Consider the following 24,667-nt stretch of genomic DNA (forward strand, 5'->3'; position numbering starts at 1 on the left):
TTGAGAAACGTTCAGTTTAATTAAAAACACACACAGACATCAGCTGGTTTCCTAGCAACCGGATGGCTGACAGGTTGCTAGGTGAAGAGGCGGATGGTGGCGTCAGCTCCCGACGAGAAGATCCATGGCTGTGTGGGGTGAAAGGTCACATCCAGAACGCCAAGGTCATGAGTCGTCACATGACCTTTAAGAACCTTCACCGGAACAATCAGCGGGTTCTGCAGCAGGTCACTGAGAGACAGACAGACAGACAGACAGGTTAGTGTCTGTATCAGTGAGTGTGTGTGTATATGTGTGTGTGTGTGTGTGTGTGTGTTTGTGATAATGGTGTAAACCTCAGGGACTATCAGGTCTTCTAGCAGCATCATTCTGCTCCAGTTTAAAAACTAAGAACCAGATCTGTGGAGCCACAGACACTCTGGAAATGTTCTAATCCTCCTCCTCCCTGCACTCTGCTCACATGTTCACCTCGTTCTTTACTGGTAAGGTCTCTGCCATCAGTAACCAGTTCTCTGAAACTGACCGACCCAGTCTGCAGCTGCCAGCGAGCAGGTCTCACTCTCCTCATGCTCCCCTCTGACCGAGGAGGAAGTCTCCATCCTTCTACAGACCGTTTCTCCCGCACTAAACCCCGCAGTCACACACATCATCAACTCCTCACTTACAACAGCTGTTTTCCCGCCGCATTTCAGCGAGCTCGAGTCACCCTGCTGCTCCAGAAACCTGCACTCAACTAGTCTTTCCACGGTGGTCGATGTTACACGGTGTTGGGACGTCGATTACATCACCATAGTTTGCTTTTTTCTATAGAGACAAACCCATTTATTTCATTTTCATGAATCAGCGCCCACGTTCATCAAGTGAAAAAATCTTTAAAGTATTGAGTGTGTTATCAATACTTAGTCGGACAACGGACGCTACAATTATAAACTGCTCCGGGAGTGTCTGCAGCAGCAGCAGCAAAAAGTATCAGAGTGAGACGTCTGTTCTCCGTCTCGCTGCTGTAAACAAGCGTAACGCCAGCTGTTAGCTGTTAGCTGTTAGCTGTTAGCTGTTAGCTGTTAGCTGTTAGCTGTTAGCTGTTAGCTGTTAGCTGTTAGCTGTTAGCTGTTAGCTGTTAGCTGTTAGCTGCTCTCATGTCTCTCCGGGTCTCGGTGCTCGTTTTCGCAGCAACTCTCCCGCTCTCTCTGCCTGCTCAGCTGCTCTCAGTGTCTCTCTGTCCGGACGGCAGGTGAGTTGGTCCGGTTCTGGTTCTAAGCGGCGGTCCGGCTGTACGGGGAGGACGACCGGCTGGCAGCAGCCTGAAGCCCGCCGTCACTAACTCTGAAATCAGGGAAGAGCTAAACTAAAAGTCTAATGTTAAAGATCAAAGTAAGCGCTCTATGGATGAGCGTCATTGATGATTATCTTATTTTGTAAAAGGTAACACAGGTGTTGTCACGAGTTTATTAGTCGGTGGGAAAATTTCCTCACTGTGGCGTCCCTACACTCAACCCGACCCAGGATGAAAACTACAGACCGGTTTCACTCCTGCGCCCTTCCTATCACAGATACCTGAGCACACAGTCATTAAAGGGGCCATATTATGAAAAACTCACCTTTTTCAGTGCTTGTGTGTATGTATTTGGGTCTCTGATGTGCCTACTAACCACCCAGTCAGGCTGCTGGGGGCTGGTTTGCTCTGTACTCTTGTGATTCAACAAGCCATTCAGATTTGATGCCCCTTCTTACGTCACATGGGGCTTCATTGAAATTGTACCGCCGCCCCATCCATACCTCTATCCCAGTATCCACTCGCTAAATTTCCTGGGGTCCGCCACCGATTTTCTCACAAGCGCCGGGTACCACAACAGGGCCCTAAGTCACCAGCTGGACTCTTCTCCTCTGTAGTTCCCCGGTGGTGGAACGAGTTACCAAACTCTGTTCGATCCACAGAGTCCCTTTCAATCTTTAAGAAAAGACTAAAGACCAGCTCTTTCACAAACACCTCTCACCTGATGGACTTATAAAATAAAAAATTAACAAAATAAATGCAATAACTATGATCTGCTCTATGCAGTCGATGCACTGCCTGTTAGTACCGACGTTCCATCGGACCTGAACTTAACATTACGGCACTTCCTCACATTGTTTACTCCTGAATAGATCCTGCTTGTGTTGCATCAGCTCTGAGATGAACGTCGCTGTGGATAAAAGCGTCTGCTGAATCAAACTGTTACATTGTGTGTGTGTGTGTGTGTGTGTGTGTGTGTGTGTGTGTGAGTTACTTGTAAACGGTCCCGTGACAAACGATCACAGATCCGTCGTCGGAAGCTGAAGCGAACAGCGGGTATAGTCTGTGATAAGCCACGCCCCTCACTGCTTTCTTATGGTGTCTGCAGAAAGGGGGTGATCAATACCATCAATATGATCAATAGAACTACAGACGGTCAGAACAATCAATATCGCATCAATAATCAATACCAAAGTGCTCTGTGATATTTGATTGACAGGTACATACCGTAACATCTTGTAAGGTTTGGTTGAGAGGTCAAGGTCGAACCAGCTCAGCCTACAGTCGTAACTCCCACAGATCACATGATCACCTGCACAGAGAGAGAGACGGGTGAGACAGAAGCTCCAAACCTTCGCAGAGATGTTGGTTTGATGTAACGGTCAGTTCGGTGTTACGTCAGTTCGGTGTTACGGTCAGTTCGGTGTTACGGTCAGTTCGGTATAACGGTCAGTTCGGTGTTACGGTCAGTTCGGTATAACGGTCAGTTCGGTGTTACGGTCAGTTCGGTGTTACGGTCAGTTCGGTGTTACGTCAGTTCGGTGTTACGGTCAGTTCGTGTTACGGTCAGTTCGGTGTTACGGTCAGTTCGGTGTTACGTCAGTTCGGTGTTACGGTCAGTTCGGTGTTACGGTCAGTTCGGTATAACGGTCAGTTCGGTGTTACGTCAGTTCGGTATAACGGTCAGTTCGGTGTTACGTCAGTTCGGTGTTACCGTCAGTTCGGTGTTACGGTCAGTTCGTGTTACGGTCAGTTCGGTGTTACGTCAGTTCGGTGTTATGGTCAGTTCGGTATAACGGTCAGTTCGGTGTAACGGTCAGTTCGTGTTACGGTCAGTTCGGTGTTACGGTCAGTTCGGTGTTACGGTCAGTTCGTGTTACGTCAGTTCGGTGTTACGGTCAGTTCGGTGTTACGGTCAGTTCGGTGTTATGTCACTTTGGTCACCTCCGGGGTGGATGGCCATGCTGGAGATCCACTTGGAGTTGGCCTGGAGCTTCTTGGTCATCTCCTGCTTCACCAGATTGTAGATCCGGACAGAGCGCTGCGTCGCCACAAAGAAGTAGGGCCTGATGGGGTGGAAGGATACGCACTGAACTAGACCTTTGTTCTTCCTGAAGGGGTTCTGGCTCCGCCTCTTGCTCACCTGGTGGATGAACACCTGCAGGTGGCTCGAGTGATCCGGCATTACGGACGCCAAGTAGTCACCTTTAGCATGCCACTCCACCTGGTGGACAGCCTGAGGGGATCAAGACAGATCAGTTAGTGTAGTTCAATGACTGACCAGTTAATTGATCAGTCTGTCACTGATCATATGTCTATAATCAATCAATCGTGTTTTTGATCTCACTTTGGGATGATGTATTTTCAGGCGTATCCCCTGATTAAGTTCCTCCCCTTCAGCCTCGCTCCAGGTGACCGGCCCCTCCCCCTCTGTAGACTCTGCTTCCTGCTGACCAACCAGAAGACGCTCTGACGCTGAGACTACCTGTTTGTCTGCTAGAGAGGGAGACAGGATCAACACCACAGAGTTCCTGCAGGACAGAGAGAGAGAGAGACAGGTCATCAGAGATAGAGACGGGTCATCAGAGAGAGAGATGGGTCATCAGAGACAGAGACGGGTCATCAGAGAGAGAGACGGGTCATCAGAGACAGAGACGGGTCATCAGAGACAGAGACGGGTCATCAGAGACAGAGACGGGTCATCAGAGACAGAGACGGGTTATCAGAGAGAGAGACGGGTCATCAGAGAGAGAGACAGGTCATCAGAGAGAGAGACGGGTCATCAGAGAGAGAGACAGGTCATCAGAGAGAGAGAAGGGTCATCAACAGGTCATCAGAGACAGAGACGGGTCATCAGGGACAGAGACGGGTCATCAGGAACAGAGACGGGTCATCAGGGACAGAGACGGGTCATCAGAGAGAGAGACGGGTCATCAGAGAGAGAGACGGGTCATCAGAGAGAGAGACAGGTCATCAGAGACTGAGACGGGTCATCAGGGACAGAGAAGGGTCATCAACAGGTCATCAGAGACAGAGACGGGTCATCAGGGACAGAGACGGGTCATCAGGGACAGAGACGGGTCATCAGAGAGAGAGACGGGTCATCAGAGAGAGAGACGGGTCATCAGAGAGAGAGAGAAGGGTCATCAACAGGTCATCAGAGACAGAGACGGGTCATCAGGGACAGAGACGGGTCATCAGGGACAGAGACGGGTCATCAGAGAGAGAGACGGTCATCAGAGACAGAGACGGGTCATCAGAGAGAGAGACGGGTCATCAGAGAGAGAGACGGTCATCAGAGACAGAGACGGTCATCAGAGACAGAGACGGGTCATCAGAGAGAGAGACAGGTCATCAGAGAGAGACGGTCATCAGAGAGAGAGACGGTCATCAGAGACAGAGACGGGTCATCAGAGAGAGAGACGGGTCCTTACAGGGCGACAGCCAGCAGACAGACAGACGGGTTGGGGTTCCAGGTGACGCTCTTCACAGCTCCGCCCACTTGGACTGTCTTCATACAGCGAGACGAACACACCTCCCAGAACCTGACGGAGCCGTCATCACTGCCTACACACACACACACAAACACACACATAATATAAGCACACCTGACGTGCAGGTAACAGGTGTTCCCTCATGGTGAGGATGTTTTGATTGAAAGGTGAGTTACCTGATGCGAGCCACTGTCCTGATGGAGACACACTGATGGACCGAACCAGACCGCTGTGACCCCGATACACCTGAACACACAGGTGAACACACAGGTGAACACACAGGTAAACACAGGTAGACACAGGTAGACACAGTTAAACACAGGTTAACACAGGTAGACACAGGTAGACACAGGTAGACACAGGTAGACACAAGTAGACACAGGTAAACACGGTTAAACACAGGTAGACAAAGGCAAACACAGGTAGACAAAGGCAGAACCAGGTAAACACAGGTAGACAAAGGTAAACACAGGTAGACAAAGGCAAACACAGGTAGACAAAGGCAGAACCAGGTAAACACAGGTAGACAAAGGTAAACACAGGTAGACAAAGGTAAACACAGGTAGACACAGGTAAACACAGGTAGACAAAGGTAAACACAGGTAAACACAGGTAGACAAAGGTAAACACAGGTAGACACAGGTAAACACAGGTAGACACAGGTAGACAAAGGTAAACACAGGTAGACACAGGTAGACAAAGGTAAACACAGGTAGACACAGGTAAACACAGGTAGACAAAGGTAAACACAGGTAAACACAGGTAGACAAAGGTAAACACAGGTAGACACAGGTAAACACAGGTAGACACAGGTAGACAAAGGTAAACACAGGTAGACACAGGTAGACACAGATAAACACAGGTAGACACAGGTAGACAAAGGTAAACACAGGTAAACACAGGTAAACACAGGTAGACACAGGTAGACACAGTTAAACACAGGTAGACACAGATAAACACAGGCAGACAGATACAGGTACAGGTGTATATACGTACCAGAGACTGTGTGGTGGGAAATGGCTGCAGGTCTTTGGGTTTGGGAAGTTTTGGAATCAGATCTTCTGGATTCACATTTACCTGCAGAAAGACAGACGGGTTAATGATCCTGTCTACCTGCATAGAGAGTCCTGTGCTCTGATTGGCTGCTGGTGTGTTACCCTCATCTTCCTCTGACGGGGACACAGGTAAAGGTCGAGGCAGCGCTCAAATCGCTCGTGGATGAAACGAGGAAATGCAGGAACTTGACGGAGACTGGAGAACCTCTGTGGAACAAATGGAACCTTTCTGTCTGATGGATCCTGCTGCTCCCACAGAGCCCGCTGCAGACAGACAGGTGGAGAGAGAGACAGACAGGTTAATTTCAAAGTTTTATTTATTCTATAACCCCGTCAGTTACACAGGTTACATACCAGCTCGTTAACGCCGTCAGTTACACAGGTCACATACCGGCTCGTTAACCCCGTCAGTTACACAGGTCACGTACCGACTCGTTAACACCGTCAGTTACACAGGTTACATACCAGCTCGTTAACGCCGTCAGTTACACAGGTCACGTACCGACTCGTTAACCCCGTCAGTTACACAGGTTACATACCAGCTCGTTAACCCCGTCAGTTACACAGGTCACGTACCGACTCGTTAACCCCGTCAGTTACACAGGTCACGTACCGACTCGTTAACCCCGTCAGTTACACAGGTTACATACCAGCTCGTTAACCCCGTCAGTTACACAGGTCACGTACCGGCTCGTTAACCCCGTCAGTTACACAGGTTACATACCAGCTCGTTAACGCCGTCAGTTACACAGGTCACGTACCGGCTCGTTAACCCCGTCAGTTACACAGGTCACGTACCGACTCGTTAACGCCGTCAGTTACACAGGTCACGTACCGGCTCGTTAACCCCGTCAGTTACACAGGTCACGTACCGGCTCGTTAACGCCGTCAGTTACACAGGTCACGTACCGGCTCGTTAACGCCGTCAGTTACACAGGTCACGTACCGGCTCGTTAACGCCGTCAGTTACACAGGTCACGTACCGACTCGTTAACGCCGTCAGTTACACAGGTCACGTACCGACTCGTTAACGCCGTCAGTTACACAGGTCACGTACCGACTCGTTAACGCCGTCAGTTACACAGGTCACATACCGACTCGTTAACCCCGTCAGTTACACAGGTCACGTACCGGCTCGTTAACGCCGTCAGTTACACAGGTCACGTACCGACTCGTTAACGCCGTCAGTTACACAGGTCACGTACCGACTCGTTAACGCCGTCAGTTACACAGGTCACGTACCGACTCGTTAACGCCGTCAGTTACACAGGTCACGTACCGACTCGTTAACACCGTCAGTTACACAGGTCACATACCGACTCGTTAACCCCGTCAGTTACACAGGTCACGTACCGGCTCGTTAACGCCGTCAGTTACACAGGTCACGTACCGACTCGTTAACGCCGTCAGTTACACAGGTCACGTACCGGCTCGTTAAAGCCGTCAGTTACACAGGTCACGTACCGGCTCGTTAACGCCGTCAGTTACACAGGTCACGTACCGACTCGTTAACGCCGTCAGTTACACAGGTCACGTACCAGCTCGTTAACGCCGTCAGTTACACAGGTCACGTACCGGCTCGTTAACGCCGTCAGTTACACAGGTCACGTACCGACTCGTTAACGCCGTCAGTTACACAGGTCACGTACCGACTTGTTAACGCCTTCAGTTACACAGGTCACGTACCGACTCGTTAACGCCGTCAGTTACACAGGTCACGTACCGGCTCGTTAACGCCGTCAGTTACACAGGTCACATACCTCCTCTTCAGTGAACAGGTACTCAGGTGGAGGGTTGTAGGACTCCTGGTGACCAGGTAGAGGGATTTTGGGAGCAGGCAGATGCATCCGGTGCTTGGCTAAAATAGAGGAGTCCTCATTGGCCCAAAGGTCATAGTACCGCCCCCTACTGTCGTCCTCCACCCGCCGAGGTTTGATCCATCCCATCTTTATAGCGTGGACTAGTTTAGACACCTGGAGACAGACAGGTGAGGAGTCAGACAGGTAATGACAAACAGGTAATGACTGACAGGTGTACAGGTGCATCTGTGTTACCTTCTCCTTCTCGATCAGTGACGGGATGAAGCTGCGTTTGTCTGCAGGTCTGTTGGTGACGGGATGAAGCATCACGTCTTTACTGAAGAAGTCCACCGAGGGCTGAGGAGGAGGAGGGGGAAGAAGAAGGAGAAGAAGAGGAAGAGGAGTTAGTTTCAGGTGTTTTGTGATGAATATTTGATGTGAAACAAAAACAAAAATCGATCAGCAGGTGTCCGTCAGGTTCTTGAAGGTTCTCCTGAGAACCTGGACAGAGAATTTATGGAGCATGTGTACAGATGTAGAGCTGCACCTGAGCGTACCTGATACTCGTTAAAGGTGACATCTCCAAACTGTCCTCGCTGCAGACGGTTAACCAGCTCCACCTGCTCATCTGACAGGATGATGTCACTTCCTGTCTTCTTGTCGTGGACCGTTCTCCTGGGAACAGATGGCCATTAGCATTGTTAGCATTCCCTGTTCAAATAAATGGGGGGGTTAGCATCATGCTAGCAGCTCACCAGTAGTCAGGGTTCTCCATTTTGTCCAGGAAGTCATCCAGCTCGTCCTTGTTTCTGATTGGCTTGTAGATCTTCTTCCCATCCAGATCGTAGCCAATGTGAGGGAAGTCTTTGTACCACTCCATGGGAATGTTCCCCACTGTGTTCCTAATGTCCTGGGGAACAAGGAGAACATTAGAAAACAGCTGAACATTACACAACCTGAGAGAACATCAGGAACACCAAAGGAATGTTTGAGACCTGTGAGAACATTATGAGAACCAGACGGAACACCTGGCGGCCATGAAGAACGCTACAGAAACCAGCAGATCGCTGGATTTGTTACTGATCATTGTTTGTTCCTTGGAAAACTCAAATGTTATGGTGTTAAATTACTGCTTTGTCCTGGATGGAGGATTACCAGTCCAGGAGACCAGGAGTTCTTCAATGGTTGCTTTTCTGATAGCAAGATTTACAATGTGGGGTTCCTCAGGGAAGCTGCTTAGGATCTCATATTCTATATTTACAAATGATCTCCCATCAGTATTAGATGTACAGTGCAGCATCAAACTATCAAGAGCTCGCTTACGTACTGAACATGGAGCTCAGAGCAGCGGCCAAGTGGGTAAAACAACAAATTAGTGCTGAATATTTCTAAAACTAAATGTTTGGTGTTTGGACTTAGACATGCTGGTCAGTAATCCTCAACTAAGCTCATCACAAAGCCAGTAGAACAAGTTAAAACAGTTACTTGGTGTTGTGTTGGATGCTAGACTTGCGTGGACTGAACATTGTAACTGAAATGGGTAAGAGCATCACCATAACCAGGAATTGTTCTAGGTTTGTAACATCAAGCTGTCCAGTTGGTCATCTGCAGCTAAGAAAGATCCAACAAACCCTCCAAATCGCTCAGAACAAAGCCGCTAGATCAGCTCTGTCATGGCTTCCTGTAGAGACCAGATTACAATCCAGTCTACGGATCTTTTTCTTAAATGACAAGAAGCCGCAGTGTTTTTAAGACCAAGTAGTGTATCTCAGCAGCAAACTACTATCTGACCACACAGGCCAGTTTGGGACAAACCTCCTCAAATCTGCTGCAGTTCACAGGAAGGAAGTCTTTACCACAATAAGAGTTCTTCATACAATTAACAGTACATGACTTGTCTTGCTCGCTGATTGTTTTAGTTTGTTGTTGTTTTGTTTGTAGTTTGTAGATTTGTGAGTAATGTGAATATAACTGATTGCAGATCTGGAGAGAATGTTTTAGAGACCAGACAGAACATTTGAGGCCCTGATAGAACATTATAAAAACACTCTAGGAAGCTGGAGAACCGAGCTGAACATTAGAACCTAATGAAGAGAACAGACAGAACATTAGACCCACCCCGTCATAGATTATAGAACCTCACAAAACATTCAAGAAGATGAGAGAACATCCACAGAACATTAGAGAACCCAATAGAACATCACGCGTTCCACCACTGTGTTAAAAACAGAACAACAAGTTGTTTTAGAAAATAAAATCTCACCTCTTCGTCTGATGAGTCGTGTTCATACTCGTCTTCCTTTTTTTCTTCTTCTGCTGTTTCTGTCACCTTCTTCTTCTTCTTCTCTGTCTGCAGGTAGAAACAACAGCTGACGTTCCGCAGGAGAACACTGAGCACATATATGTTGTACAGGTGCATCACAACCAGCCAATCGGCTGTCAGACTGACACACATAGGTTAAACGCTACCTGCTGAGTCTGCTGTGGCTCCACCTTCACATCATCTTCATCATCATCATCGTCATCGTCGTCATGTGATCCCTCCTCCTCCTCTTCCTCTTCATCATCTTCACTGTCACTCCCAGAATCCTCCAGCCCAGAGAAGACGCTGTCCTCGCTGTCTGACAGATCTTCATCCTCCTCCTCCTCTACCTCAGATGATTTGTTGTTGAAGCTGAAGATCTGAAGAAGAATCAAAGTCTGAACACACAGAAACCTGCCGCCTGTACGTCAGTGTCTCCGCCTGCTGCTAACACATACACACTGATGACGTGGTTTCCATGGAGACGTTTGTCAGACTGTCTGAACAGGTTTATCACAGTTTGAGCAAAAGCAAATTAATCTTAAACTGGACGGACTGTGAGAGGAGTTTGGTGTGAGTCAGTGAGTCGTATAGAACCTATAGAACCTATAGAACCTTTAGCCTGCTGTAGAACCTTTAAAAGGTTTTGTGTGGAACCTTTAAAAGGTTTTGTGTAGAACCTTTAAAAGGTTTTGTGTGGAACCTTTAAAAGGTTTTGTGTGGAACCTTTAAAAGGTTTTGTGTGGAACCTTTAAAAGGTTTTGTGTGGAACCTTTAAAAGGTTTTGTGTAGAACCTTTAAAAGGTTTTGTGTGGAACCTTTAAAAGGTTTTGTGTAGAACCACTTCCCTTCAGCTGACGAGAGGCAAGAGTTACAGGAATATTAAAAGTCACTAATAAACATGTAGGAAATTATTTCTACAGCAAAATGAAAAATGCTCCACGAGGGAACTTTTCTAACATTGAGTGGAAACAACATGGCTTCTCCCATTTATACTATACGTAATATACAATATATCATCAATATATCATCAATATATTATATATAATCAATATATCATCATTAATATACAATATATTATATATAATATATATCATCAATATATCAACCAGCAAATTCATCTGGAGATTTGTGGATTTCGATAACTAATGTAGATTTCTGTAAAACTGAAGAAACAATTAAAAACATCTACTTGATTAAGTAGTTGATGATCTAATTGAGGATTATTTTGACACTGAAACCAAACGTTCAGTGAATCTGAAGATGTGACGTTAAAAACCAGAAAGTTCAGATTGTCAACTTATTAACTTTACTTCCATAAAGTTCTCGTCTGAACTGTGACTGAAGATAGAAAATATCATCAGTCCAACTTACAAACTATTAAACACATACAGTTAGTAGCTCCAAGAACTCTAATGTGACTGTTACCTTTTCTGTTACCTTATTTTTCTATTTATTTTTATTATTATTATTTTTAACCTTTGTCCTGTTGCCATGGTGACAGTATCAACCGACTGAAAGTGAAGTCATGTCTGCTGTGTTTTCTTTATTTAACTGTTTTCTGTTATTGTCTAAGAGTCACATGTTTCTGTAAATAAAGTTAGCCACAGCTAGCTGCTAGCTGCTAGCTGCTAATCACACTGTTGCTTCCGGTGAAACATCAGCGACCTTTAACTTCACTCAACATTCATCTATTTCCAAGAAAACTTTGCAATGATTTGAGAGCAGAACTCCATTCAGGATCTCAGCGTTTTAAACATCCAGCAGCTGGATCACAACATTCACACTGTTAGTTTATAAAAACGCATCTTAGCGGACTTTCTAAGAGCCGAACCGGTCCTGAGATAAACCCGCTTCACTGCGGTTCTGGTCTCAACCAGAGAAAACATCTGGATGTGTTCAGGTTCTGAATGGAGTCTGGTGTGAAGAGTAACTGCAGCACGTTGTTTTTCCCACAAACAACACTGATGTTTACGGGATATTATGGGATGTCTTTAGCTCGCTTTAGCATGTTTATGTGTTCATTCAGATCTTCATCGAGAAAAAGACAATTTTAAGCTGCTTCATGCCTCTTCTTACACTCCTGTTAGCATGCTAACAGCTAGCCTCACCAGCCAGCTCCTCATCACCAGTTCACCCAGTCCCGCTCCAGTGTGTGTGCGCGTGTGTGTGTGCGTGTGTCACCTCTTCCTCCTGCTCTTCCTCCTCTTTACTCCTCTTCTTCTTCTTGTCGCTCTTTTCTCGGGCCTTTTTCATTTCTTCTGTCTGTCCGCTCCGCATGTTGCTGCTGCTGCTCTCCTCCATCACACACCACGTGGGTATCTGCAGGTCAGAGGTCACGAGTCACAGCTGGAGGTTCTTCTTCTGATGACGTTTGCGGCAGATTGGACGCAGCAAAGGCGCGTTGCTGCCGCCCGCAGGTCATTAGTAGAACTGCACTGAATGAGTCCAGCGGAGGAAATTAATAACAGATTCTGTTGTTTCACAAAGTTCCGCAGTGACTCCAGACCGGAAGTCATCTCTAAAGACACTGGACTCACTCAGAGTCTGTATTGTTCTATATCATTCTGTTAGGGCCAGTGAGCGTTGGGCCCCCGGCACTGACAGTGTGAGGAACCGATTGTTTTTATTATTATTATTATTATTATTATTATTATTATTATTATTATTATTATTAGTAGTAGTAGTAGTAGTAGTATAGTATGCCATTGCATTTTTGAGGGGCTTAGGAAGCTTGAAAACTCACACACATCAGAACTGGTGAAGTTTTGTAGTGACTGGACTCTACGTTGCCGGCCGACTCCTTCGTGCCCCAAATGTAAAGGCAAATTTCTCATGTTTGACATCTACATGTCAATACTGAGTCATAGTCATGGCGCCACCTACTGACAACAGGAAGTTACAGGTGCTGTAGCAGGTTAACCAGAAACCATCACCTGTTTTTCACGAGGAGCTTCAGAGCTCAGATACTGAGACAGATTATCTATATATGGCATCAGGCGTCCACTGCAACAACTGAACTGTGTCAGTAAATAGTTTTCATGGTCAGAAACTGCAGACACACATATATAAAGCACTTGATTTAGCTTTTATTTATCATTATGAATAACGAATAAGTAGCCGCTGCTGTGCGTCTTTCAGCACCACGGAGGTTGTTTATTTGAGTAATAACTTTATAACTGATCAAAGATTGTTTTACTAATCCACCTCCTGTGTGGAACAAGCACATCTTCATATTCCTGAGTGCTGCGGTTCATACATTAGTTCACTATTTAACTTTCTGCTTTTTAGAGGGAAAATCGAGTCCTCTATAAATGTTGTATCTGCTGTTTCTGAGCAGGAAGAACAAAAATGCCTTTTTGTTTGTGTGTTTCAAAATCAAATCATTAATCTGTTTTCATGTCTGAACAATAAAACAACTATCATTTCCTAAAGAGTCTGTTTGAGGTTTCTACCCGTTAAAGGGGAGTTTTTCCTTACTGCTGTCGCCAAGTGCTGCTCATGGAGGAATGTCGGGTCTCTGTAAATTAAAGAGTTTGGTCTCGACCTGCTCTATGTGGAAACAGCCCTGAGATAACTTTTGTTGTGATTTGGCGCTATATAAATAAAAATCGATTGATTGATTGATTGACTGACGTTGAAGACAAGTGGGTTTGAATGTTTTTCTGATAGACTTCAATTATAAATAAGGTTCAAGCAAAGTTGAATATTTTGAAAAGTTTTAATGGGATTGAAAGTTGAATAATACCTTGAATATATGAAAGATGTTGAACAGGTGAAATGCATGAAAAAGTGTGAACATGTGTTAATTCTGAACATTTATTTGAATGCAGCAAAATCGCTGAAAAATGCTGAATATTTTATATGAAGGTTATAAATGAGAAAAGTAACAGTAATAATGTCCTAACTGAGCTGAATGTTTTGATGTTTGAATGAAGTTTCTGTGTTGAATAATGTGAAAGTGTTAAGTGCCAAAGTGGGTGAATCATAGTGAGGACTGTAGAGTGACGTATGTTGTAAATACTTTACAGCGTCACACAATTAGAAATAATCCAGAGTAAAATCGATGACGTCAGAACGCGACCAAACGTTCCCGTTACGTTTGATCGACGTCATCACTGCGCGACAGACAGCTAGCTACGCAGTTTGTTTGTTGAAATTTTCCGTCGCGGAGGAAAGTTTGACCCGGATCCGCACAGTCCCGCACAGTCCCGCACAGACCCGGACTAGGACCAGTACCGACCAGCCCGTGATCCGGATTAGACCCAGTCCGGTTCTCTGCTGGTTTGGAGAGGTTTAGCAGAAGGCTAACAGTTAGCTTTAGCACGTTAGCTCAGATTACCTGCCGTTAATAATCCCGGGGTGTGTTTGATTCGGAGTTGCTGATGGAGTATCCCGGAGGAGGAGCGGGAGGGGCGGTGCTGAGCAGCAGCAACGTCCCGGCCTTTCTCACCAAACTGTGGACCCTGGTGGAGGACCCGGACACGGACCCGCTCATCTGCTGGAGCCCGGTACTCGCCTAGCCTAGCATAGCAGAGAGCTAACGGCTAACTGTTAGCACGCAGAGAGATACAGCTTTAAATAAAGTTAGCTTAGCTGTTAGCTTAGCTGTTAACTTCAGCGGTCCGAACATTTCCAAAGATGAAGTAAGATAAGATGAGATGTACCTTTATTGATCTCTTGTGGGGGAATGTAATGTGACACAGCAGCACGAGGGAATGTAAGATTGTCAACATCATATAAAGAAATGTTCATAAATACCCATACATCAGAAAAATAAGTAAAAAATAAAACATAAGATAAAATAGGGCTAATAGATACAATTAAATAGATCTGTGTGTATATACCTGTGTAGTGGTGCTGCTTGTAAAATATATAAACACATACAGTATCTGTGTATGTATACACGTATAACGTCTGTGCTGATGACAGTGATTGGTCTATGGTTTCTCCATCAGTGGGGGGGGGGGGGTACCGGGTGCTGTGTCGTCATGGGGGGGGGGGGGGGGGGGGGGGGGGGGGGGAGGAGAAGTCAGAGGTGTAGAAGGTGAACAAAAACGATGACCGTACGGTTCGTTGGGGCGCGTTAGTGTTGCTCATCTCATCACCACGTCTGATAAGCAGCCTCGCAGGCTGACATGCAGCAGCCTCGCAGGCTGACATGCAGCAGCCTCGCAGGCTGACATGCAGCAGCCTCGCAGGCTGACATGCAGCAGCCTCGCAGGCTGACATGCAGCAGCCTCGCAGGCTGACATGCAGCAGCCTCTCGGTGAGATAGGATTATTATGAGCAAGCTAAAACCAAAGCTGTCTGTATGTAGCTAAACTGTTTATCTTAGTTTGTAGCTTATATTAAATCTAGTCAAATTCTTGTAAACTTAGCTGCTGGCCAAGACAAACCAGAACAGATTGATCACTTGTGATGAATCGTGAATCCCAATCCCAGTTGATCAGCTGATGTATCAGATCAATATCAGATGATAGAAAGTGAAATGTTACAGATGTGTAGAGACAGAGGACAGTTCCGAGTGTAACACTGTGTTCTGTGTGTCAGAGTGGAACCAGCTTCCACGTGTTTGATCAGGGTCGATTCTCCAAAGAAGTTCTACCAAAGTTCTTCAAACACAACAACATGGCGAGTTTCATCCGGCAGCTAAACATGTGTGAGTATCAACACACACATGTCAACACATCACAGTTTGTTTGTTTATTGGTATGTTTGCATATTTGTACGTTTATTTATTTGTTTATTTGTGTATTTGTGTGTTTATTTATTTGTGTGGGTTCTCCTGCAGACGGGTTCCGTAAGGTGGTCCACATCGAGCAGGGAGGTCTGGTGAAACCAGAGAGAGACGACACAGAGTTCCAACATCCGTTCTTCATCAGAGGACAAGAACACCTGCTGGAGAACATCAAACGCAAAGTCACCAACGTACGTACAACTAAACTGTCAGTAATAGTTTCCACTGCAACAACTAAACTGTGTCAGTAATAGTTTCCACTGCAACAACTAAACTGTGTCAGTAATAGTTTCCACTGAAACAACTGAACTGTGTCAGTAATAGTTTCCACTGCAACAACTAAACTGTGTCAGTAATAGTTTCCACTGCAACAACTAAACTGTGTCAGTAATAGTTTCCACTGCAACAACTAAACTGTGTCAGTAATAGTTTCCACTGCAACAACTGAACTGTGTCAGTAATAGTTTCCACTGCAGCAACTAAACTGTCAGTAATAGTTTCCACTGCAGCAACTAAACTGTGTCAGTAATAGTTTCCACTGCAACAACTGAACTGTGTCAGTAATAGTTTCCACTGCAGCAACTAAACTGTCAGTAATAGTTTCCACTGCAACAACTAAACTGTGTCAGTAATAGTTTCCACTGCAACAACTAAACTGTGTCAGTAATAGTTTCCACTGCAGCAACTAAACTGTGTCAGTAATAGTTTCCACTGCAACAACTAAACTGTGTCAGTAATAGTTTCCACTGCAACAACTGAACTGTGTCAGTAATAGTTTCCACTGCAGCAACTAAACTGTGTCAGTAATAGTTTCCACTGCAGCAACTAAACTGTGTCAGTAATAGTTTCCACTGCAACAACTAAACTGTCAGTAATAGTTTCCACTGCAGCAACTAAACTGTCAGTAATAGTTTCCACTGCAGCAACTAAACTGTGTCAGTAATAGTTTCCACTGCAACAACTAAACTGTCAGTAATACTTTCCACTGCAACAACTAAACTGTGTCAGTAATAGTTTCCACTGAAACAACTAATCTGTGTCAGTAATAGTTTCCACTGCAGCAACTAAACTGTGTCAGTAATAGTTTCCACTGAAACAACTAATCTGTGTCAGTAATAGTTTCCACTGCAGCAACTAAACTGTGTCAGTAATAGTTTCCACTGCAACAACTAAACTGTCAGTAATAGTTTCCACTGCAACAACTAAACTGTGTCAGTAATAGTTTCCACTGAAACAACTAATCTGTGTCAGTAATAGTTTCCACTGCAACAACTAAACTGTGTCAGTAATAGTTTCCACTGAAACAACTAAACTGTGTCAGTAATAGTTTCCACTGCAACAACTAAACTGTCAGTAATAGTTTCCACTGCAACAACTAAACTGTGTCAGTAATCGTTTCCACTGAAACAACTAATCTGTGTCAGTAATAGTTTCCACTGCAGCAACTAAACTGTGTCAGTAATAGTTTCCACTGAAACAACTAATCTGTGTCAGTAATAGTTTCCACTGCAGCAACTAAACTGTGTCAGTAATAGTTTCCACTGCAGCAACTAAACTGTGTCAGTAACAGTTTCCACTGCAACAACTAAACTGTGTCAGTAATAGTTTCCACTGCAACAACTGAACTGTCAGTAATAGTTTCCACTGCAGCAACTAAACTGTGTCAGTAATAGTTTCCACTGCAGCAACTAAACTGTCAGTAATAGTTTCCACTGCAGCAACTAAACTGTCAGTAATAGTTTCCACTGCAGCGACTAAACTGTGTCAGTAATAGTTTCCACTGCAGCAACTAAACTGTCAGTAATAGTTTCCACTGCAACAACTAAACTGTGTCAGTAATAGTTTCCACTGCAGCAACTAAAGTGTGTCAGTAATAGTTTCCACTGCAACAACTAAACTGTGTCAGTAATAGTTTCCACTGCAGCAACTAAACTGTGTCAGTAATAGTTTCCACTGCAGCAACTAAACTGTCAGTAATAGTTTCCACTGCAGCAACTAAACTGTGTCAGTAATAGTTTCCACTGCAGCGACTAAACTGTCAGTAATAGTTTCCACTGCAGCAACTAAACTGTCAGTAATAGTTTCCACTGAACTAAACTGTGTCAGTAATAGTTTCCACTGCAACAACTAAACTGTGTCAGTAATAGTTTCCACTGCAGCAACTAAACTCTGTCAGTAATAGTTTCCACTGAACTAAACTGTGTCAGTAATAGTTTCCACTGCAGCAACTAAACTGTGTCAGTAATAGTTTCCACTGCAGCAACTAAACTGTGTCAGTAATAGTTTCCACTGCAGCAACTAAACTGTCAGTAATAGTTTCCACTGCAACAACTAAGCTGTGTCAGTAATAGTTTCCACTGCAACAACTAAAGTGTGTCAGTAATAGTTTCCACTGCAGCAACTAAACTGTGTCAGTAATAGTTTCCACTGCAGCAACTAAACTGTGTCAGTAATAGTTTCCACTGCAACAACTGAACTGTGTCAGAAATAGTTTTGGCCAATGAGCCGTTGTTTTATGTTTACATTTTTCAAAGTTTCTGCTTTTCCTTGTTTTTTCTGCTGTAGTGAAAACATAACGAACTGTGAATTTTGTGTACTGTGACACCACTAGTAAGCATGACATATACACATGTTCACCAGTCAACACGTATGTTAGTGCTGTGTGCTGGTCTCCATGGTAACAGTGTGTCTGGACTGTGATTGGTGCAGGTGTCGTCGGTGCGTCAGGAGGAAGTGAAGATCTCTGCAGATGAAGTGAACAAGATTCTGACGGACGTGCAGCTGATGAAAGGCAAACAGGAAACAATTGACTCAAGAATCCTCGCCATGAAACAGTAAGAGACCACAACAGACAGGGTCAGACCAGACCTCGACCTGAAGGCGGGTGCTCATTCAGACTTTAATAAACCCTGTTTGTGTTCCAGCGAGAATGAGGCTCTGTGGAGAGAAGTGGCCAGTCTGAGACAGAAACATGCACAGCAGCAGAAGGTCGTCAACAAGGTAAACATCTGGACATCACTGCAGGGAGAGATTACAGGAGAGAACAGCAGAGAACACTGGAGAGAACAGTAGATAACACTGGAGAGAACAGTAGAGTGCACAGGAGAGAACAGTAGATAACACTGGAGAGAACAGCAGAGAACAGTAGAGTGCACAGGAGAGAACAGCAGAGAACACTGGAGAGAACAGTAGAGAACACTGGAGAGAACAGCAGAGAACACTGGAGAGAACAGCAGAGAACACTGGAGAGAACAGTAGAGTGCACAGGAGAGAACAGTAGAGAACACTGGAGAGAACAGTAGAGAACACTGGAGAGAACAGCAGAGAACACTGGAGAGAACAGTAGAGAACACTGGAGAGAACAGCAGAGAACACTGGAGAGAACAGTAGAGTGCACAGGAGAGAACAGTAGAGAACACTGGAGAGAACAGTAGAGAACACTGGAGAGAACAGTAGAAAACAGTAGAGTGCACAGGAGAGAACAGTAGAGAACACTGGAGAGAACAGCAGAGAACAGTAGAGTGCACAGGGGAGAACTGGAAAGACCACAAGAGAACAGTAGAGTACAGTAGAGTGCACAATGCTGAGAGGATCTACAGCATATCACTCTGTTAGCATGTTAGCTCATTAGCTTAGCTTCTCATTAACTAATGATCTCTCTCTCTCTCTCTCTCCAGTTGATCCAGTTCCTGGTGTCTCTCGTCCAGTCCAACAGGATCATGGGAGTCAAGAGAAAAATGCAAGTTTACCACAAAGTTACTATAAATACTGCAGTTACTACAAATACCACAAGCTTACAACAAATACCTCAAAGTTACTATAAACTGTATTAAGTTTATTGCTGCAGTTATTGAAGAGTAAATTTTAAACTGTGAATTTGAGTATAAGTACTGTGCAGTGTACTGTGAAGTTGAGTTTAAGTACTGTGCAGTGTACTGTGAAGTTGAGTATAAGTACTGTGCAGTGTACTGTGAAGTTGAGTATAAGTACTTTGCGGTGTACTGTGAAGTTGAGTATAAGTACTTTGCGGTGTACTGTGAAGTTGAGTTTAAGTACTGCGCAGTGTACTGTGAAGTTGAGTATAAGTACTGTGCAGTGTACTGTGAAGTTGAGTATAAGTACTTTGCGGTGTACTGTGAAGTTGAGAATAAGTACTTTGCGGTGTACTGTGAAGTTGAGTTAAAGTACTGCGCAGTGTACTGTGAAGTTGAGAATAAGTACTGTACAGTGTACTGTGAAGTTGAGTATAAGTACTGTGCAGTGTACTGTGAAGTTGAGAATAAGTACTGTACAGTGTACTGTGAAGTTGAGTATAAGTACTGTGCAGTGTACTGTGAAGTTGAGAATAAGTACTGTACAGTGTACTGTGAAGTTGAGTATAAGTACTGTACAGTGTACTGTGAAGTTGAGAATAAGTACTGTGCGGTGTACTGTGAAGTTGAGTATAAGTACTTTGCGGTGTACTGTGAAGTTGAGTATAAGTACTTTGCGGTGTACTGTGAAGTTGAGAATAAGTACTGTACAGTGTACTGTGAAGTTGAGAATAAGTACTGTACAGTGTACTGTGAAGTTGAGAATAAGTACTGTGCGGTGTACTGTGAAGTTGAGTATAAGTACTTTGCGGTGTACTGTGAAGTTGAGTTTAAGTACTGCGCAGTGTACTGTGAAGTTGAGTTAAAGTACTGCGCAGTGTACTGTGAAGTTGAGAATAAGTACTGTACAATGTACTGTGAAGTTGAGAATAAGTACTGTACAGTGTACTGTGAAGTTGAGAATAAGTACTGTGCAGTGTACTGTGAAGTTGAGAATAAGTACTGTACAGTGTACTGTGAAGTTGAGTATAAGTACTGTACAGTGTACTGTGAAGTTGAGTATAAGTACTGTACAGTGTACTGTGAAGTTGAGAATAAGTACTTTGCGGTGTACTGTGAAGTTGAGTTTAAGTACTTTGCGGTGTACTGTGAAGTTGAGTTTAAGTACTTTGCGGTGTACTGTGAAGTTGAGTATAAGTACTGTGCAGTGTACTGTGAAGTTGAGTTTAAGTACTTTGCGGTGTACTGTGAAGTTGAGTTTAAGTACTTTGCGGTGTACTGTGAAGTTGAGAATAAGTACTGTGCAGTGTACTGTGAAGTTGAGTTTAAGTACTGCGCAGTGTACTGTGAAGTTGAGTTTAAGTACTTTGCGGTGTACTGTGAAGTTGAGTTTAAGTACTGTGCAGTGTACTGTGAAGTTGAGTTTAAGTACTGTGCAGTGTACTGTGAAGTTGAGTTTAAGTACTGCGCAGTGTACTGTGAAGTTGAGTATAAGTACTTTGCGGTGTACTGTGAAGTTGAGTTTAAGTACTGCGCAGTGTACTGTGAAGTTGAGTTTAAGTACTTTGCGGTGTACTGTGAAGTTGAGTTTAAGTACTGTGCAGTGTACTGTGAAGTTGAGTTTAAGTACTGCGCAGTGTACTGTGAAGTTGAGTTTAAGTACTGTGCAGTGTACTGTGAAGTTGAGTTAAAGTACTGTGCAGTGTACTGTGAAGTTGAGTTTAAGTACTGCGCAGTGTACTGTGAAGTTGAGTTTAAGTACTGCGCAGTGTACTGTGAAGTTGAGTTTAAGTACTGCGCAGTGTACTGTGAAGTTGAGTTTAAGTACTGTGCAGTATACTGTGAAGTTGAGTTTAAGTACTGTGCAGTGTACTGTGAAGTTGAGTTTAAGTACTGTGCAGTGTACTGTGAAGTTGAGTTAAAGTACTGTGCAGTGTACTGTGAAGTTGAGTTTAAGTACTGTGCAGTGTACTGTGAAGTTGAGTTTAAGTACTGCGCAGTGTACTGTGAAGTTGAGTTAAAGTACTGTGCAGTGTACTGTGAAGTTGAGTTTAAGTACTGCGCAGTGTACTGTGAAGTTGAGTTTAAGTACTGCGCAGTGTACTGTGAAGTTGAGTTTAAGTACTTTGCGGTGTACTGTGAAGTTGAGTATAAGTACTGTGCAGTGTACTGTGAAGTTGAGTTTAAGTACTTTGCGGTGTACTGTGAAGTTGAGTTTAAGTACTGCGCAGTGTACTGTGAAGTTGAGTTTAAGTACTGCGCAGTGTACTGTGAAAGGCTGATGTGTAACTCTGACAGTATATTGATGTTTGTGTGAATTAGTGGAATGTCCCTTTTTAAAGGAAACAATCACGTGTGTTGTTTTGTTAACGTGTTCTCTGTCTGCAGTCCTCTGATGCTGAATGACTCTAGCTCCGCCCACTCCATGCCTAAATATAGCCGACCATTTTCATTGGAGCACATGCAGGTAACCTCGGCTGTGTCACACTCACCTGTTTGACATTTAACAACAAATGAACAAATGGCTTCAACTACTAATTGATCAAAAATGTTGGTGATTAATTTGGATTTATCGATGAATTGTTTCTACAAAGATGTTCTGTTGTAGAAAACATTACAGACTGTAGATGATTCTGTTTGTGTTTCCAGGCTGCAGCCAGTCTGTTCTCCGCAGACTCCCCTGTAACCTCTGGACCAATCATCTCTGACATCACAGAGGTGGCCACACCCACGGAGGAGGATGTAGTCAGTGATTGGACGGATACAGGGTGAGAAACGAGTTGACATGTCTAGACTGAAATATGTGACCAGTCATGTGACTCACTAACAGCCTGTGTTACCTGCAGAGAGAGCCAATCGATGAACGTCAAAGAGGAGCCTTCCAGTCCTGACGTGGAGGTGTGTCCTGTTCAGGAGGGCGGTGCTGCATCTGTAGACACGCCCCTCTCCCCCACCACCTTCATCAACTCCATCCTGCAAGAGAACGAGACGCAGCCGGCCCAGACCACCTCCACAACCAATCCTGCAGCAGGTAACAGCTGACACACCTCCACAACCAATCCTGTAGCAGGTAACAGCTGACACACTCCCTGGTGGTCAGAGGTGTGTTTAGTGTGACAGGTTGGTTGATGATGACAAATACTGTCTTCTCTCAGTTTGATGTATCTTTCTCCTCCACAGTCAGTCCTGTTGTTGTGATGAGCCACACCTCCACTGGGCCCCTCCCACCAGCTACAACCAGCCAATCACCTGCCTCCTTTCCTACTCCGAATTCTGCCCCCATCCCCGCCACATCTCAGCAGAAATGTCAGACCGTCGCCTGTATCGACAAGTAAGTCTGTTACTCTTTCACATCAGTCAGGGTGAATGCAGGTAGATTTATATGCTATTAACCATCCTGCTACTAGCAACTCCTACCACCAACTGCCCCAACTCCTACCACCAACTGCCCCAACTGCCCCAACTCATACCACCAACTGGCCCAGCTCCTACCACCAACTGCCCCAGCTCCTACCACCAACTGCCCCAGCTCCCACCACCAACTGCCCCAACTCCCACCACCAACTGCCCCAACCCCTACCACCAACTGCCCCAGCTCCTGCCACCAACCGCCCCAACTCCTACCACCAACTGCCCCAACTCCTACCACCAACTGCCTCAACTCCTACCACCAACTGTCCCAGCTCCTACCAACTGCCCCAACTCCTACCACCAACTGCCCCAACTCCTACCACCAACTGCCCCAACTGCCCCAACTCATACCACCAACTGGCCCAGCTCCTACCACCAACTGCCCCAGCTCCCACCACCAACTGCCCCAACTCCCACCACCAACTGCCCCAACCCCTACCACCAACTGCCCCAGCTCCTGCCACCAACCGCCCCAACTCCTACCACCAACTGCCTCAACTCCTACCAACCGCCCCAGCTCCTACCACCAACTGCCCCAACTCCTACCAACTGCCCCAACTCCTACCACCAACTGCCCCAACTCCTACCACCAACTGTCCCAGCTCCTACCAACTGCCCCAACTCCTACCACCAACTGCCCCAACTCCTACCACCAACTGTCCCAACTCCTACCACCAACTGTCCCAACTCCTACCACCAACTGCCCCAACTCCTACCACCAACTGTCCCAACTCCTACCACCAACTGTCCCAACTCCTACCACCAACTGCCCCAACTCCTACCACCAACTGTCCCAACTCCTACCACCAACTGTCCCAACTCCTACCACCAACTGTCCCAGCTCCTACCACCAACTGCCCCAACTCCTACCACCAACTGCCCCAACTCCTACCACCAACTTCCCCAGCTCCTACCACCAACGGCCCCAACTCCTACCACCAACTGTCCCAACTCCTACCACCAACTGTCCCAACTCCTACCACCAACTGTCCCAGCTCCTACCACCAACTGTCCCAACTCCTACCACCAACTGTCCCAGCTCCTACCACCAACTGCCCCAACTCCTACCACCAACCGCCCCAACTCCTACCACCAATCGCCTCAGCTCCTACCACCAACTGCCCCAGCATTTCTGTCAGTGTTGGGACTACTAACTGCTTCTAACAGTTGGGCACTTTGGACACTCTTTTCATTGAAGCCCTTTACGAATCTTTAAGTCTTTAATGCTCTTTGTTCTATTGATCTAAAAAAGTCCACTGGGGCTGATCAGTTAGAGTCGAGGCTTTTTTTATTAGCAGCTCCATTTTTAGTTGATTGCTTAATTTATATTTTTAATCTGACTGTAGTAACAGGAAGCATCCCTGACATTTGGAAGACAGACTACGTCCTACCTTTGCATAAAGGGGGTCAGACCAATGAACTTCATAGTTACTGACGAATTTCCTAAACTATCATGTCTAGCTAAAGTGTTAAATGATCAGGTGAGGGCATTCTCAGATCAACACTTTTAAAATCTTATCAATCATGATTTAGAGTTGGCCGTATGACTGTGACAGCAGCATCACAAGTCTTGAATGATGCATTAGATAACAGGCAGGATGGTGTCGCCCTTTTTATTGATTTATCAATAAATCAATAATTATACTGTCAACCATCAAATTCTTTTGAAACACGTGGAATCTATTGGATTTGATGAAAAGTCTTGTAATTGGTTTGAAAATGATCTCAGTGGTAGAACTCAAGCTGTTGTGGCTGCTGGCTATATGTCCAACTTTAGGAGT

General features: G+C 45.2%; 2 protein-coding genes across 4 annotated transcripts in view; one reads left to right on the forward strand and one right to left on the reverse strand.

Moving 5' to 3' along the window:
- Nucleotides 1–14,342, reverse strand: bop1 (BOP1 ribosomal biogenesis factor). 2 transcript variants are annotated; one of them, XM_042436556.1, is made up of 17 exons: nucleotides 14,266–14,340; nucleotides 12,108–12,245; nucleotides 10,091–10,303; nucleotides 9,885–9,971; nucleotides 8,377–8,531; nucleotides 8,179–8,296; nucleotides 7,877–7,978; nucleotides 7,583–7,795; nucleotides 5,925–6,086; nucleotides 5,764–5,844; nucleotides 4,944–5,013; nucleotides 4,708–4,840; nucleotides 3,621–3,804; nucleotides 3,218–3,509; nucleotides 2,501–2,585; nucleotides 2,268–2,375; nucleotides 1–231 (listed from the first exon to the last, which is right to left on the reverse strand). In XM_042436556.1, the coding sequence occupies exons 2-17, from the start codon at nucleotides 12,225–12,227 to the stop codon at nucleotides 78–80; spliced, it is 2,277 nt and encodes a 758-aa protein (XP_042292490.1). In that variant the 5' UTR covers nucleotides 12,228–12,245; nucleotides 14,266–14,340; the 3' UTR covers nucleotides 1–77. The 2 variants fall into 2 exon arrangements, with proteins under 2 accessions (XP_042292490.1, XP_042292491.1); XM_042436557.1 differs by lacking the exons at nucleotides 1–231; nucleotides 2,268–2,375 and having other exon boundaries at nucleotides 2,500–2,585; nucleotides 3,218–3,339; nucleotides 3,417–3,509; nucleotides 14,266–14,342.
- hsf1 (heat shock transcription factor 1) overlaps nucleotides 14,016–24,667 on the forward strand; it is a 17,563-nt gene continuing 6,911 nt past the window's right edge. For both annotated transcript variants that reach the window (XM_042436558.1, XM_042436559.1), the window contains exons 1-10: nucleotides 14,016–14,434; nucleotides 15,477–15,585; nucleotides 15,718–15,854; nucleotides 18,373–18,497; nucleotides 18,588–18,663; nucleotides 19,341–19,402; nucleotides 21,864–21,942; nucleotides 22,125–22,243; nucleotides 22,322–22,506; nucleotides 22,656–22,806. In XM_042436558.1, the coding sequence (XP_042292492.1) occupies nucleotides 14,309–14,434; nucleotides 15,477–15,585; nucleotides 15,718–15,854; nucleotides 18,373–18,497; nucleotides 18,588–18,663; nucleotides 19,341–19,402; nucleotides 21,864–21,942; nucleotides 22,125–22,243; nucleotides 22,322–22,506; nucleotides 22,656–22,806 (1,169 nt within the window). In that variant the 5' untranslated portion in view covers nucleotides 14,016–14,308. The remainder of the gene's footprint in view (nucleotides 14,435–15,476; nucleotides 15,586–15,717; nucleotides 15,855–18,372; nucleotides 18,498–18,587; nucleotides 18,664–19,340; nucleotides 19,403–21,863; nucleotides 21,943–22,124; nucleotides 22,244–22,321; nucleotides 22,507–22,655; nucleotides 22,807–24,667) is intronic.

This window comes from Thunnus maccoyii, chromosome 15 (genome assembly GCF_910596095.1).
Source record: "Thunnus maccoyii chromosome 15, fThuMac1.1, whole genome shotgun sequence".
Taxonomy (NCBI): Eukaryota; Metazoa; Chordata; class Actinopteri; order Scombriformes; family Scombridae; genus Thunnus; species Thunnus maccoyii.